General features: G+C 35.7%; 1 protein-coding gene across 1 annotated transcript in view; it reads right to left on the minus strand.

The window, feature by feature from the left end:
* The window catches only part of LOC113228282 (rho GTPase-activating protein 190), a 76085-nt gene that overhangs the window by 9734 nt on the left and 48333 nt on the right, over positions 1 to 18018 (minus strand). Inside the window, exons 19-33 of the mRNA XM_026461547.1 lie at positions 17321 to 17465; positions 15939 to 16045; positions 14486 to 14670; positions 13274 to 13427; positions 12521 to 12639; positions 10825 to 10899; positions 9938 to 9982; positions 8624 to 8733; positions 7396 to 7488; positions 5897 to 5998; positions 5399 to 5489; positions 4479 to 4590; positions 3678 to 3790; positions 1664 to 1755; positions 583 to 690 (exon numbers count right to left, since the gene is read on the minus strand). Coding sequence (XP_026317332.1) covers positions 583 to 690; positions 1664 to 1755; positions 3678 to 3790; positions 4479 to 4590; positions 5399 to 5489; positions 5897 to 5998; positions 7396 to 7488; positions 8624 to 8733; positions 9938 to 9982; positions 10825 to 10899; positions 12521 to 12639; positions 13274 to 13427; positions 14486 to 14670; positions 15939 to 16045; positions 17321 to 17465 — 1651 coding nt within the window. The remainder of the gene's footprint in view (positions 1 to 582; positions 691 to 1663; positions 1756 to 3677; positions 3791 to 4478; positions 4591 to 5398; positions 5490 to 5896; positions 5999 to 7395; positions 7489 to 8623; positions 8734 to 9937; positions 9983 to 10824; positions 10900 to 12520; positions 12640 to 13273; positions 13428 to 14485; positions 14671 to 15938; positions 16046 to 17320; positions 17466 to 18018) is intronic.

Consider the following 18018-nt stretch of genomic DNA (forward strand, 5'->3'; position numbering starts at 1 on the left):
ATTTACCTTGTAAAACCTCTTTTAGATTATAACACCTTTTATTAAAGTTTAAATATTTTTTTAAGTTTGAAAATAAACTTGTTATTTTGTTCATTTTTTATATTTTATGGAAGTTTGTTATACATTTTTATTGTGATACCTATTTATTTATTCATTTTGGAACAACAACAGATTACACAGAAAAATTAAGATTAAAAAACAACATTTGGTAAGGTACAGTTCTTATATGTAAGCTATCATCACATCACTCAATAAATATCCAGATACAAAAATAATAATAAAATAAAAACAACTTTAAATATTACCAATTTATAAAATGAAAACAATTATTTATTAGTGCACTAAAATTTAAGGATCAATTATTTGATCATAAAATCGGAATAAACAGTTGATCGATGTTAATATGACAATGCAATTGTACTAATTAAACATTTTGTTAAAGATAAAAGATGTAATAATGAAAATAAATCACTAAGCTGTAGGAACACGCAATTTACATTTAAATTCATAAAAATGTCAAGATCAGTTGAAATGCATATATTAATTGTACCTACCTACCATATATTAAGTAAATCAGCTTACCTTATGTCGCCGATCATGCTTGCTAAAAGGATGTTGTCTACGTCTGGTGTCGGGCGCACTCGATGAAGAATTATCTTGAGCAGATGACGGGTATTCGCCTCCTAATATCTGTAAAATAAAACATTAGTACAAAAACTCGTGTAATGATGGGATAATCATCATGAAATAACTTGAAAATAATCGCAACCCCGGTAAAACGGCAGTGCCTATAAGATTTTTGAGATTTAAAGTTCTGAGTGGCACTAAAAGTTATAGATAGGCGTGTCGCTTACCACAAGGCGCCCGACTTCCTAGTATTTGGTATTATAAAAAAGAAAAGTACTTGCCCGCCTAGTCTTGCGTTATAAATCTGTTACGTCAATTTTCTTTCATTCATTCTCTCTACATGTCCGAACCATCTAACCATATGATTAGAAGCAACTTGACAACCTCTGTGGTCGAATGGCTTGCACGTTTTTCATGGTGTCGCCATCTCTGAGGTCACGAGTTCGATCCTCAGCCGGGTAAATGTAGAACAACAAATTTTTCTATATTGTCTTGTGTCTGGATGTTTGTGGCACAGACGTTGTTCCCAATTTCCATAACATAAGTGCTTTAGTATCTTACTTTAGGATCAGTACAACGTATGTGATGTTGTCTAATATTATAATAATAACTGCTTCTGTGGCCGAAAGGTTAGAACGCAGAGGTCCCGGGTTTGATTCCCGGGCCAAGAGAAATATTTGTATGGCCTACATTTTTTTTGGTTTTTATTGTCCCTCCATGTGACCAATGTCGCTTGTATGTATGTATTGTTATGGTACGATTACCTATCTATATCTATCGATTATTTATCTTAAAATTAATAATGAATTTATGTGTGTGTATTTATGTGTATGTCCATGGCACCCGCCATAAAGGGTTTTCCTAGTGCAGGGCTAATAAAAAAATCTATAAAAGAAAAAGAAAAGTTATTTAATAATTTACTTCACCGGTTCCACTATCGGTAGTATATTAGGTATGTCAATACTCGCGTTCATGGTATGTAACATGGGCGCAAGAAGTTGTAGAAACTGATTTCACTATTTGTACAAAATGTTACCTTATGTGCAGGTTCGTGATGCGGCGGTGGGGGCAACGGCCTTGGTCTTCTCGTGTCGCCTTCAGAGCTGCCTTCACTGGAGTCACTCGCTACTGAAAGACAAAGTAAACTTATTTAATACTTCGTTGCTACTTATGTTCGTATTTCAAATGGGATATCTAGTGCCTTACAACACCAGTGGCCGTAACTTCAAATTTTGACAAAGACTAATCAATTTTTATCGTGTAAAAGAAAGCAAAAACGATTCTAAGTATTATAATAATAATAAAGCAAGCTGTCCTGCTCGATGCGGCACTAATGGTTCGCCGCTTGAACCCGAATCCCTGACCCCGGCCGACTGTGCCATTGGCGGGAAATACAGCCTCTTCCTTTTAAAAACTCAAAATTAATATTTTAGGCCATGGGAGAGGCGAGAGTGTAAAATAAGTATTAATGAGCCATAATCAAAGAAAAGGGTAAGGTGAAAAAAAAATGTTTTCTTCCTGCCACTTGCAAATATTATATGGTAAAACAAAACACGGCTTGTCCTCTCGTGCGCTTATGTGACGACTGGGAAGTCGTCATCACAGGCCTTGTTCCCACTGGCGACAAATGGAAAAAAAAACATAATGTTATCAGGTGGTGACAAATGGGACAAAAAGATCTGTTGTTACCACTGGCAACTACTGGGATATTTTAAATTCGATTTGTCGCCAGTGGCAACACGGCATCTTTTTAAACCATTTGTCACCACCTGGTAACGTTTTTATTTCCCATTTATCTCCAGTGGAAATCACCACTGGCAACAATGCATGAATTGCCACGGCCGATCTGGAAGTCTTTAAATAGAGTCGGTCTCGAGTTAGTCCGAGCAAGGACTGCTTCTTCAGCTGGGTATTCTCGGATCTAATCCGAACTGTTTGTGGGCCGCGATACAAACGATGGCCTCACATCATGTGTGCCATAACGCCTGTACACTTGAGGATTTAATGGCGTTCAAAGTCAAAGTCAAACAATCATTTATCCCATAGGTAAAATTGTTACACTTGAAAACGTCATTTTTGAAGCTATTGCTCGTTGACTACGCTGACCTCCCTGAGATGAACGAGCAAGAAACTCTAGGGCGGTCAGCGTCACTAAGTGCTGAGTCGCAATAAATTTATGTATGCCATTGCCACGATAAGACGCAAAAGACTGAAGTGTAATAAAGACTGAAATGTCGAAGATAAGTGACACAGATTATTATTCCTTATTAGTTACTAAATAAATTATATTACACAGTTATTAATTAGTTTAGTTACTATTAGTATTATTAATTGAACTTTGTTGTCAACCAATTTCAACGAATTTAAAAATTGAAAAGCTGAAATAAATATTTACTATTATTATACTCGCGGACACATAATTCGAGCCAACTTGCATTTTTATTATTAAAGGGCTAGGAATAAAAAATATAGTTAGCATCGAAGAAAAAGGTTTCTATTGTTTTTTAAATTCAAATTTTCAATAAGGACTTAAGGACTTAACCTTTACCATACCAGTTTCAAAGTTGCATATTAGTTCTTGATAAATCAAGCATTGTTTAAGCTAAGGGAATTTAATATTGAAAATGCAAGGTGGCTCGAATTATGTGTCCGGGAGTATATTTACTATGATAAATTATTAATTATTAACAAATTGTAGTACATAAAACGATAAGTTTTTTTTAGAAAGCATAAAACCAAACTAATTGTCAACTTTAAAGAATTAAATTGGTATTAAAAAGTTTCGTATCTTTTTTTTATTCTAAGTAAGGCAACTCGGATATAGGCAGAAGCAACGCATCGTATAATTTTATTTTTAGAAGATTTAAATGGATTTTTAAAGAGTTTTAATAATAATGAAAAAAGCCATTAAATTCAAGAACTATTAACAATTTCGGTTGTTTTGCCTATTACAATGACAGAACTTACAAAATGGGCGAGGGCTTGTAATTGTGCGATGGTGCTAGTGTTGCGCACGGAGTTCATACAGGATAAGGTGAGTGTCTTAATACCTTTATCCTCTTGTGTCCTCGCTCTGTATCCAGTGGGTAGTTCAGGTGGTCCAACGAACATACCCAGCTTTGGAACTCGAGGACTCTGCACTGCTACTAGGTTACCTAACGATCTGTAAACAATATTCGCTGTATTTGAGTGATTTGTTATTATAACTTTTTGTTATGGAAATTAAATAATATAAAGTTGGCAAATACAATATTTCCGTTATGAGAAGTTACCAGAAAAAATTATTTTCATCTTTTCACAAATGATTCTTTGGCACAGAGGCAAGTTCGAGTCCTGTCAGATTAAAGGAATTTTTCTTCGTGTTCGATTTTTGTATTAATAATTATAACAAACTAGTGGAGTAATTTCTCAAAAAGAATGAATATCATGGTAATAAAATATAATATTCATTACAATCGATATACATATCACCAGTATTTTGTAGAAAAGGGCGAAAAAATTTCGCAGTGGCGCGAAAATTTTTTAGATTTTAACGACTGTTTGAAATATTTGCGTATGTTTAGAATATTTTAAAATTCAATGTTGATATTAATTAAGTTTAAGTTTTAACATTGAATTCAAAACAGCACGTAAATATTTTAAAACAGTCGTGAAAAACTAAAACATGCTCCCCTGATTTTTTTTTCGAAATGGCGCATTCGCTCTTTCTACAAAGCACCGACGATATGTAGTTGCTTATCTTTAGCTGTACCATATTAAATAAAATAGTAAGTCAAATATCGCTAGACAGCGGTAACTCCTTCCATCACATGGACAGGCTGTTTGCCGTTTTTTTATGCTAAATAACATACCGTTTCTTATAGTGTCTCGGGGCGTGATGCGTGTTATGTCGTCGACGAGAGTGGACCCTAGCACCACCGCCTGATGCTTCGCTTGAACCGGAGCTGTCGGTTTCCGAGAAAGCTGAGGGACAATACATAGTAAAACAATTATAAATAGAAATAGAAACCATTTATTGCAATGCCACATTATAAAAAAAAGTCACAAAAAAGACTAATATAAACAAAAACAGAAATAACACAAATACAACGTAACAACATTTAAACAACAAGTTACATAATACCGACATGCGTGCGGCTGTGGCGTATGTAAAAGGATCCAATTCAGTTAAAGTCACAACCAAGGCTAGGCTGTGACGCTGGTTTTCAAAGGGCCCTAGCCGAGTGTGAGTGACGGACGTATGCGCCTCGAAGTGACAACAATTTACATAAATATTTATATCCTATGTGTATATCGTGTTATTGCAGTGTGTACTCTTATATCGAATAAATACTTACATAATCTTTGCAATATATACATACAGTTATAAGTGTGTGTAGTGCGATAACAAATTAATAAAATACGTAATATATATTTAAAGTATATTACTCCAAAAATTAAAACAAGATTTTTCGTAAAAAAGGGTTCTTTGACTTCAACATTATTAAGGTTACGTACTATATTGTTACAGTTTTCCAAACGACGAAGAATCACTGAAGTTTGTGAGAAATGGCTCCTGCTGAGTGTGACATAGGGTAGTAAAGAATTCTATGAATTATCAAAAACCATAAATATAGTATATGTTTAAAACATGTAGCTAGAAAGTAAAAAATTGGACAAAATTTTTTTTTAGGCATTGAGGTCCGTCCTTGTTTATTTATGTATAAATATAGCAGCCTGTATAAGTTTATAATACTGACTAACTGAATAAATGTTATTATGATTTACTTACAAGGTTGATGTAACGGTGTTTTGTCATGCCTTCGGTGTCTTCTCAATCGCATCATAGACGGCGCTTCCATGTATTCGTTGGGATCTTTAATCTATAAGAAATTATTATATACAATATATTTATTAACTTAACTTCTATTTATATACTTACAATATTTAACCATATATGTATAGTGAATTCACGAGAACTTTGAATGTGGTGTTCCATTCGCATAAAACCCACAAATACAACCACAAATTCGTCCGTAAACTTACACGTACCACTATTTTTAAAAATACAATGCATTATTTTGGAGATTTAATTATGTGTTCCACGAAATATGGCGGCTATATGCTATGACGCATATCGAGAGAAGCATAGACCAAAGGTTCTAGTTTACCTCCACTAGCTACGTCTTACATTATTATTTTCACACATGCCACTTCCGACCTGGTATTTTTAATGACGTTCTCCATTAGGAACTTTGTGATTGAAAACTGTGGACAAATAAAATTTTACCTGTGCGTATTGTGCGTCTAGTTCAGTCTCAGAGCTGACCCCTGAAGGATGGTGATGCCCGCCAGGTTGACTGCTCGAGTGCGACCATCCGGACCGCTGGGACTGTTGATATAAACAAATAAATTGTCATAAATACTAAGACGGAATGTTCATTTTTATATCACTATGATCAGGTATATGGAATGTCAATAGCTTCTCAATTTACTGCTCAATCATAGGAATTCAGTCTGCCCGGGGGTGGAGACCTGGTTACCTGGTTTCCCAGTTCAGGGATCAGCCTCCACAACCAGATTATATTTCGATATCATGTAAAGCATTTATTTTTACATGCATTGTTGCATGCAATGTAGAGACAATAAAAAGAGTTTTATTAACAATAATAATGATAATAATGTGCCAGACAAACACACTAATTACCTGGCCTTATTGTTTAACAAACACGTAACGTTCCGATGTTTACCAATCGCGAAAACCTAAGAACTCGATATAAAGAATCTAATATTGGAAATTGTCATTCAGAACTTACGGGCCCGGATTAATTCCAAAAAGAACAATGGCAAAATCATAGTTAAAAGAATTCATTAGCGTCTTCAAATGTCTTAATTACAAGTTTGTATAAAATAAAAACACTAGGTTTTTCAAATTACAATAGCGGCCTATCTAAGTCTGGAAATAAAATCATATTTAAAAGAAACTCTAATGACTAATTAGTATGTAACCGGACTGATATCTACTAATTCTTAGTTTCTAGCCGCCAAAAAAGGAATTTCAGTACCGTACGGATATTGCCCACATTTAGTTCACGTAATATCAAATGTTTTAGCGATTTGTAACAAGGTAATAGAAGATTAAGTACTTCATTACAAAAAATAAAATCTACAATTTTTTTTTTTAAATGCCACGAGAGAAAATGGTAAAACTGGCAAGAAACTTCCCAAAATTAGGATAGATGGCACGTTACACAAAAAAATAATTTTTGTCCGACTTACTCTTAGACTATGGAAACCAACTTTTTCCATCCTCTAAGGAACTCTTACCAGTGCAATAGTCTGTGGTATGTTATTAATTAATTCTGTTTTTGTTACGGCTTAATTTCATGCCTTTTGAACATACTTAGTATACAAAATAATTTCCTCTGAACTTTAGTCACGTCACAAACCCACGGCCATACAGCTTCTATTAACCCTGTTTAAGGCTTCTGTAGTTTATTTTGATATAATAATACACCGAATATATTTTATTCAATTACGTAACACGTAACCTCCAAAAATTCAAACTTCCTGAGTTCTCAGAATAGTAAACCCAAAACAAAATTTATTCAAGAATTTCACCTCTATATTTTCACATATTTTTCATAAAAAGAACAAAAAAACAAAAATTTATATGGGAGTTTGCCATTGTCCTTGTACATATGCTTTTTATAATACTCTATAAAACTTGAGAAGCAAAGTTAATTTGTAAAACTTCGAACAATGTAGTCGCAACTTATTATTACTTACTTTTCTGTCTCTAGTGTGCGGTGTTCCAATAGTGATGTGTTGCAGGGCGTCGCTCACCATTGTGTAATTGTTCAAATCCAATTTGCCGGGTTGCTGTAAACAATGTAAGTGGTTGGTCATGCTGTCAACAACGTAGTAAGCTTACAAATAATCATGTCGATTTACTGTTAGGGTTTCTATCATTCATCAAGTATATAACCAGAAATAGAGACGAAATAAGGGCCATATATTCCTGGTAACACATTAGCGATACAGCTCTTATAAACATCAACTCTCGTTTGCACTGAAATATAGACAGGCCAACTACTGACCTGTGTGTACGTCTCCGTATATTCCAAAAAATATTCTGTATTTATTGTAATAAAGATAATATCTCTAACAATGCCGTGCTGTTCTATTCGGTGGTGTGAGAAAAACAGCAAAACATCTAATTAAAAAACAAACGGAACCAAATTTCTTCGGTAATTAAATATTAAATATGTAATATAGCAATTTTCGTCCATTATAGCAAAGCTCAAGTAAACTGGTCGATTTGAAGTGAAACAGTTGACGACACCCGTCAATTGTTCAACTCGAGCTTGCCAATCGGAGCGCAGTTGTTTTTTTTTTAATAAAATATAGGTGCGCATTTGACCTCCATCTCACCTGATGGAAAGTGACGATGAGGTCGACGATGGAGCATGCACACCTAAATAATGCATATTCACTCTCGCCTTGAAAAGGTCCAAGTTATAACATTCAGGGAACAAGTCTGCAGGCAGGGAATTCCACTCCATAGCCGTTCGCCATATAAATGTGGAAGCGTAACGGGTGCCATGGACATAGATAACTACAAATTACACCCAAACTCACGAGAGAAATAAATGTAGGCCATACAAATATTTCTCCCGGCGTAAGAATCGAACCTCGTTCGGCCACGGAGGCAGCTTAGTTTTTGAATTTGAATTGATTTCGATATCAGTAGGCCAACTGGCACAATAAGAATAAAGAAGGCAATAACGCATTAATTAGTAATCATTAGAATATCGAAACATTCAAATTCAAAGACATTTTTGACAAAATTTTTGCTTACACAATCTATCGACAAAACTGTCGGCAACAACTACATAACTATTAAATAGTTATGAAAACTGGCAACCCTGAAAATGTAATTTTACTTCGTCTTAAAAAACAGACTGAAGGTACTGCCGGTGATCTTTTCCGATCACAGGTAATAAACAATCTCTACCTTCAAAGTTTGCGAATGCCGCACTCTCTGTTGCTGCGGATGGGCTCTTGTCCGTCCTGTGGTGAAAGCGCGGTGACCGTAGCTTGTAGGCTGCCAGAGGCCACCTCCATCTATCAAATAAATGGTAAGGTTACGTATAATGAAGTAACAAGTATTGGCACCATCTTGCTTGATTACTAAGGTCAATTATCAAGTTAGCAGTAAACATTCTAGCGTCAATTTTGTACAGGTTTTATTAACCAACTTCAAAAAAGGAGGAGGTTCTCAATTCGACTGTATTTTTTCTTGTGTGTGGATGTTACGCGATTACTTCAGCATCTGTGAATCTATTTTGATACATCTTTTTTTTTGTTGGAAAGACGGTAGGCACCTCAGTATTGGTCCCATTTAAATTTGAAGAAAATATTCAACCTCTAAGGATAGCAAATTAGGGGATGAATCTGGTTTCGTGCACTTTCCGGTAAGCGTTTTCAATAAAACTTGGCAAATAGACGAACTTCCGAGGTCGATTTTTTTAATATAAAAAAGTTATCAGAACAAAGCGCGATGAGACCTTTAGTTCTTTATTGTTTTATATAACATTGTTTGTCATAATTATCGTTTCTCATAATTCTATTTTCTACTTCTAGAAGTTTCGTCCGTTTTTTACATACATGCATAAATTTAGATAATTTATAGGTAATGAACAAAATTCCTTTAATTTAAAATGAAATAAAGAAATAATTCACTATCAATTTATACAAATTACAATAGTTATATATACATAAAAACACGTCATCACACGTATTCCATCCTTGGGTAGACAGAGTCTACGAACCTCCATCAGTTACGCTCCCTCCCAGTCTGGTTCTATTTTAGTTCATATTATACAAAAAACATTGTCATTTTTTAAATCGTTAAAACGAAAAATTGACCTTAATAATAAAGAAAAATTGCATAAAATAAACTAAATAACAATTTTATACAAATAAAACATAAAACATTCCATCAAAAACAAACATTAAAAAAATATTACGATGACGTCATGTCAAGAATAGGCATATAATATTGTGTAGGCTAGTTTCTACAAAAATAACAAATCATTTCTTAAAGTACCCCACAACAAAAATCATGCAAAAAAATATTAATAAAACATACACACCAAAATATGCATTCCATTTATAAAAATAAATACTTAAATTCCAAATAAAAATTTTGAAACAAAATTTCTAAAAGACGACATTTCTAAGAGGCATGACATTTCTATCTACACACAAAACTCGTCCACCGTCCACTGTGTGCAATAAAGTACAAAATCGTTGGTCATGCAATCACCTGACTCGTGCGTGCTGAGAGAATCCTCGGAGCAGTTGAGATCCGCTGCGTTACAACATTATTTTATTGTAAACTAAATTTGTAACAATAAAATATAATAAAATCATTTTTCAAACTTTTGTCGAATGCTACAGGTATTGAAACTAAAGTAGAAATTTTTTACAAGGGTAATTGTAATATCACTTTGCGTGCAATAAGGAATATTTATATGTTGAAGAAGGTTCACAACCCCTGGAAGCATGAAATCGCCAACCTGCATTGGGCCGTGGACCTCCTTGTCGTGTAATGAGTTGACGATTATGACGACGTAAGTATTAAGAGGATAGTCCCCAAGACCGCATGTCCATGTAGTGCATTTCGTAGTTCGATGTTCGTTTAAATAATATGGAATGTTTATAGAAGCAATTACATAACTTTTCTTAGGATAACTTTTTTTTAAATTGTACAAGTTGTATTAATAAAGTCACATAAAGTTGAGCACTTTTGCTAGTATGCCGGAAATTGTTTTCTACAGTTTATCTAATGAATATATAAGGTATTTGAATTCATTAGTTAAAATTCGTAATACCACTGCAGTGAAAATTGAACTGTCCTAATAATTAAATGTCTCTAGTCATTTTATTTCTTTATTTATGCCACTTAATTTTTGCTAGGATATCGATCAAACAATCTCGCTACCTATTTCAAGAAAACATGGATGCTTTGTTATTATCTTAATCACATTACAGCTTTACGAATTTGGTGACATTCGGAGGAATTATAGTTTAAATCCCGACCATATGATAGTTTGAATCCTGCCCATATCGTAAATTACTAACTAGATACTAAACAGAGAATCACGCGTATGAAATCCTGATTAACGGCTGGTAAACAACAAAGAGACTTACGTGACAAATCGTGCATTCTGTGATCGGGTGGCGCCGGCTCTGGTGGGGTACTCGGCGGGGGATACACACTAAATCCTAAAAATAAAACGAACTTGAAATAAACTGTAAAGGTATATTAACAATAGGTGGGTGTATCTATACACGGTGGGGGGAAATCCCATTGGGTAATGTGACGGCGAAACGCTTTCAGTCTTACTGCACACATTAGACAGACTATGAGATAAAGGACAGTCTATGTTTATTTTTCTTTCCATTATCAACATTGTATTGTTTAGTTTTCGTAATTTTTGTTCTCGCCATGGACATATAGATCTAAACCATTCTATAGACTTATTTGAGCACCATCTATTGGCACATTGCTTGAACTACGTAGTTCGAAGCGGGCACTCAACGGTCGTCAGAGAACAAATAAGTAATGAGAACGGACACTCTCCGCCCTTCCCTAGCTTTATATACCGCACCACGCCCCGCACATTGGCGGTCACATTGACTGAACTAGAACAAGGCTGTCGGCGAGCCGTTTTCGCTCTAAGACGGCTTTGATATTTGAATATAGTTTTCATTTTTTCATTACAAAATTTGTACGTTAATATATAACATTATTTTACGTTACTATTTATAATGGTCGTGAATTGTGCTATGTACGCCTGTTTATAATCATCTAAACGGGACAAAGAGAGGGTTTCTTTCGTTTTTTGAAAGATGAAACGAAGTAAGTAAAAAAACTTACGTCTGCTATTCATTCAGTTATTATTTTCTTTAATACAGATATATAATACAGATTTATTGTATCAACATAATAAGACGCCATAACTTCGTGAGCTAGAGAAGGGTTTTCGAATTTTCAATTTGTGTCGCCGATAAAATATTACGTAGTGAAATATACCTAATTATTAACTAGGTAATGATAAACTTGTACACGCAATTTCAAATACTTTCATTACCTTATCTAAAGGTACCTGTCCAAAATATAACATTTTAAGTGCTTTTAATTTTTAAAATAAATCTCCAATACTATTCCAGTTAGTGAATTAATGAAAAATATAATATTATATCGATATAAATACGGAATGAACATGTGTAATTATTAGGATTCTATAATTGAATTGTAGATAACAGATTGCCGCTCTGACCACGTAACGTAATAAATAGCACGGGCAAGTGATGTGCAACCCAGCCACTTCACGCACACATTTGCGCGTGTGCAGATAGCGCCTTGCTGTATGTAGTAGTAGTAGGTAAATAATTTTCGACCATTGTATGGAGTGTCCGGGGTGTGCCGTCGTTCAAGTGCGCTCACACGCATAACAGCACAGCATAGCACACAGCCACCATTCAACGCGCTCCTTATTTTTGTGTTACATTTTATACCTGACTGTAATTTTTTTTTACTATTCACAATATAAGTTTTGTAAGCGGTTTATCTCGTCTACATAAATGAACCTTCATCAAAAGCCGTCAAAGGAAAACTTTGTAAGGACAATCCGATGAAAAGTATCCATTTATTTATACGCATCAATCACATAATGTTTAAATATTTCACTTAATGATTGCGTTGAGACAAGGCGAAATTTTTTTATTATCTATTGGTGTATCCATTGGCGTAATCTTACTTAACACGTTTATCAAGTAAATTAGTAAAACCCATATGCATGCTACTAAAAAGGTCTATAAATATAAAAATTAACACAAGTACCTTTCAAAAAACCTCTATTTTTGGAGTTATTCAAGGTGTCGCTGTATTCCGAATCGATATCGGCCCGTGAATCCGGCCCGATGAGGAGGTCGAGCGAGTTGGTGAGTTTATGCTCCATTCTGTACACAAAGTATTAGTAAATCATAAGCAATGCTCGGAATAGGGCATTCCAAATCAGTCGATCTCTTTTATTCATTTTATTATTTTATTTTATAATATCTAGTAACGGGACGAATGAGTCGTCATGGTAAGCTACACGCCTGTCCATAACAGTTGCAGTGCCACTCAGAGCTTTAACTCGCAAGATCTGAGGGGCACTGCCACTGCGCCCGTCACCCTGAGACATAATTTGACAAGTCCCATGTGCCTGTAATTTCACCAGCACCCAACACCCTCTAAAACCGGAACGCAGTAATGCTGACATTACTGCTTGGCGGCAGAAATAGGTAAGGTGGCAGAACTACCCTGGACGAACCCTTTCACAAGGAGCTCTACTGCTACTAATTCGTTTGATGGGTTTAACAACTCTATGTCACTCTTGGTATCCTTAAGTAAACATTTATCTACTCATGTGGAACACCCTATTACGACCACTGGTCATTAGTAAATGATGTTAAATAAACTAAAAACCTTTTTGCCCTTTCGTATACATGCACATTTGAATAATATATGATATTAAACTTGCGACTTAGGTATAAAAGTTTTCCAATAACAATTAGGCTGTACATTTCAATAATAGCTACAGAAACTTACTTGTGGTTAAGATGATAAGAGTGATTCCTAGGGGGTGGCGTAGGTCTGGCGGTGGCGACATCAGGAAGGTTGTGCGGCTGCTCCATGCGGAAGGCACGCTCGATCTCGCCTTTGCGCTCCCATACCTCCTTGAAGAACGGTGTGTAGAACGCCGCTGCGAATCGAAAATTAACGACCGAATGTAACATATAATAAACATTGACAGTTTTTAACAGCCAGTCAAAATTTATCCGATAAAAAACAAGCTTGATTCCTACTGTACCCTACCTGGAGTTATTGTTCGCTAGTGACTGCGAGGATTTGTATTGTAAATTTTAGAGTACATTACACGCCGACGACTAAAATACACCGTGTGCATAGCTCTTAATTCTTACTGTGAATACTCATTAAAAATAGCCTCATTAAAAGACTGCATAGAGATCATCTATCATCACGTACAGATTATATTTTATTATCAAATGAAAAAAAGATGGTTTTGCCATTATTTCTTTTTTTTTGTAATACTAAGTGACGAGACGACCATGTCGTGCATCTAGTGACACGCCTGTCCATAACAGTTGCAGTACCACTCAGAGATTTAAATCGCAAAGCTGACAAGTCCCATGTGCCTGTAATTTCACCAGCACCCCTACCCTTCGAAATCAGGACCCAGTAATGGTCACATTACTGCATGGCGGCAGAAATAGGTAAGCTGGCAGTACTTCCATGGACGAACTCTTACACAACGAGTTCTACTGCTACTGGACGAACTCTTATTAGTCTTAACCTAACTATACTTAAGAAATGTGTATAAAGTAGAAACTGTACGAAACTGTTCTAGTCATGTGGAATCTCCACCTATTGTCACTTAGCCCAGGGCGTTAGAAAAATACGAGTACTTCTTATATTTATTATATATACAGGTTGTAATAGTGAAATGATTTTCAATCGGACATTTATATACGTTGACCAAAACGTGTCCTGCAATATAGAATATATTTTTATAAACATGTTTATTTCCTGCTGGAATATGGCCAGACATTTGTACAATTTGTATCCCCTGTCGTTCTCTCCATGTTAAAGATCAAGTCCCTCTTCATAGAATTGTTTTGCCCCTGAGTATTAAGCGTCTATCGCAGGATAACGGCAAATCTCTTTTTAAGATGCGGTCCTTCTATTTCGCTAGTCTACGACCTCGTGGTCTGTATAGATGAATAAACATAATCTACTCACACTTATTTTCTCCGCTTGAAGTATAAGTAGTGAAATGCGCTCCCAGCCTGTCGGCCGTGGCGTTGCCTTCAGTGATGAGCGCGTGGCCTAAATCTGTGCCGAAGAACGCACTAGCTGCCGAGCCACCGCCGTCTGTTACGGCTACCATTTGAATCGGTAAGTTGGGAATGTTCATTGAGAAAGCACTGGAAAAAAGACAAGATGTCAATGAAGCTAAATGCAATAGACACTTGCACACACGCACGCATAATTCATGTAGTTGCTTTTCTAGAATAGTCATCCAAACTAAAATAATTAATTTTTTTACTCGCGTTAGGCACACGCGAGTAAAAACATTAATTACTTTATCATGAACTAGCTGGTGCCCGCAACTTCGTCTGCATAAAATACCTTACTTCCTAGTACCTTTCCTAGTTGCCTAGTACTTCGAGTACCCTACTAATAGTTTAAAAAAATAATAATAATAAATAAATTGGATTGAATTGAATTAAATTAGTTTTGTTTTGGGTTTTACGAAAGGGCGTCTCTGTCCTATAAGGTCCTGGGAGAATACCAACGTCGCGGGCAGCCGCGTCATTAATGCTGAGTCAGCGCCTTTTCATTGCCCTGGCTTCCAAGAGAGATATTAGTAGAATATAATTATTACTGTGTTACGTCTAAGTTAATGTCTGTATCATGCGTCTGTGTATGTATTTCTCATGGTGTCAATGAATAAAGATTATATCTATCTATCTGTCTACTTTACTATACTGTTTTACAGTTTTATTGGTTTTCCATACAAACTTTCAACGCCTATTTCACGCTCTTTAAGATTTATTTTTGAAAAAGTAGGCCATATGCTTCTCCTACGTCCCATCTATCTCTATACCAAAATTCATCAACATTAGTTCAGCAATTAAGCGTGGAAACGATATAGACAGATGTTACTTTCGCATTTATAATGCGAATAAGAGCCGGTACTTTTTAAACCATAATCTTGGTTAATTCCATGTTTTTGAAATAGACCGCTATTCTAGAAAGCCATCCATATACACACATAATACCACCATTGGCATTTACATTTTATTACTATTTTATTGCACTTTTAAATACTTTGTTCCTTTTTTAATTTGCAAAATCAATATAATTTTCTTAGGCATTGTAGGCATCAAACCCTCTACTAAATACTCTTATAACACGGTTTTTACCAACAAAGGAGTAGAACCTTCACTTTATTATAAAATATGAACTAGTTTTCGATTAAACTACTTTTTTCCGTGTCTTCCTGTACCAGGTTTAGCTGCAATACAGACTTTCTGGATCTTTATAATTGATTTTAAATTACATATACAAAAGTATAAATCTTCTTTGTAGATTACAACGTAATTTATATGACAGACTGCAGTATTGTCATTTGTACAAATGTAGATCCATAATCGGCTAATATAGCTAAATTAGTACTGTAAAAACTCACTTTAAAGTGGCCAAGCTGGCTTTTCTTTTCGCCGAATAGATCAGGATGAAACCATGAATCAATTCTTCTCTGAACTGACTCGCTCCGTGGTAGCTTGTTATGATGACCTGCCAAACAAAAATACATATAAATTAGTAATCTCAGTACAGAGTACTAAAAAAAACCGACCTCAAAGTACGTGGAATTACATCTATTTGCCAAGTTTTATTGAACTTGACGCAAGAGATAATAAAAATCGGTGAAAAAAAAAGGCGCTATTTATAAAAATGAATCTTCATGCGTGAACAGCCTCCCTCAGAGGTGGATGATTTTCTTCAAAATAGGACCACTATGGAGGTACCCTCTTTCCAACAAAGTTTTTGAAGTCGGTTAAAAAGTAAGTAGGGAAAAGGGTGTTTTAGCTGAATGTGATTGTTTGCGAAAGATAGAAAGAACTCCATTGAGGAGTGCAACAGCATAAAACTGGCAAACGGGATCCCAAAATACAGCTAAGGAAGGATCTAAAACAGATACAATAATTATTGAGACGAATTGGCCAGTCTGAAGTGAGTCCCATCGACACATGTCAGTCGCATTCACACAAATAGATTGGCCCCTATACTCTCGTTCTCGGTCCGCAATCCGTCTTACTGTGAAATAAGTAAGAACTCAAGCAAATTAAAAGACGCATGATGCAAATGAAGCTTCATATTTGGCTTTGTCTATTAATATGGTCGAGTATCAATTATTTGACAGTAATTGTTTCAGAAGAATGTAGGACGTACAAAGTGAGTAGACCCCTACCTAGAGAATTCCAAGTGATAGCCACTATCGTCGTGGTAGCCACCTCAAAAGCTGACCTAAACATCTTTGCCAAAGATTAAAAGCGCTAAGTCCGAACCTTTTACATCTGGACAACGATTATAAAAAAATACAAGTACTCAAAAATGTACGTACAAATCTGGCAAATACGTCACGAATGCGCTGCTGCGAGCTGTAAATTGCGCCTCTATAGGCAAGCAAGCATAGATAGAGTCAGCAGCTTGACTTTGATTCCCTCTCCCGATCGGAAACTGCGTCTTTTCCGACTCGAGGCGCATAATTACGATTCACAACTGGCCGATCGGAAACTTTTGTCGTTTCAAATCGAAACAATAGTTGATTTAACTCACAAATTAGAAAGATATAGTAGGAATCAGGTTCATGTTTTCGCTCAGAAACCGATCTGATTTCGAGACGACCCGATCGGATCGATTCCTATTTGTATCAAAATCAGGACGCTGATGTACGCACCCTAACACAAAAGGTTAAATGTGTCAAATGGCGAAGAATACTCCTTAATACATAAATAATGGTGTACGCTCGTAATGTCTACACTGCGGAAATTTTATGAAGAAGTTCACCTCAACTTTCCTCTTGGAGTCTCCGAGGAAGGTCTCAATGACAATGGAACGGTCGCCGGTGAGGAAGCAGGCGCGATGTGACAGCAGAGGACTCAATACGCGCTCAGGGGAGAACGGGTCGTCGCAGAACATGCACACCATTATCCTGAGAAAGATTATTTAGACATAAGTTTACATTCATAATTATTTTCCGTAACTTACTATCATCAGGGCTAGCACGACAGGGCGCGTCTCGCGCAAGAGTGATATAAAGCGCGGGATTTCTATGCGAGAATAGCAGTATCTCGCACTTTATGTCGCTCTCACGCAAGTCGCGCCCGCTCGTGTTAGCCGTACAGGTGAATTGCAATGTTGCGCACACGGTATTTTTAATTTCTGTTTTCACCATTCTTAGTAGATGGCGTTTAGAAAATTTTCAAGTCACCGAACATTTAAAAGCCTCATGGATTTTTTTAAGGCGCCATCTATTGCCACAATATTGAACCATAAAGTTGAAAATTGTCGTTCAACCATCAAAACAAATTTGTATTAGATAAGCCAATATATCAGGCATTACAACGAGATGTCTATGAAAAAACCTGGTTTGGGTAGTTTTAATCCAATATCCAGAATATTTAAAGGAGTAGTAATCACCTAGCACTTACATAGTATTCACCCATTCCCTTGGCGTACTAAGTAAATTAGTAAACAATAAGCAA

This window comes from Hyposmocoma kahamanoa, unplaced genomic scaffold (assembly GCF_003589595.1).
Source record: "Hyposmocoma kahamanoa isolate Upper Pololo Valley unplaced genomic scaffold, ASM358959v1 224, whole genome shotgun sequence".
Classification (NCBI taxonomy): Eukaryota; Metazoa; Arthropoda; class Insecta; order Lepidoptera; family Cosmopterigidae; genus Hyposmocoma; species Hyposmocoma kahamanoa.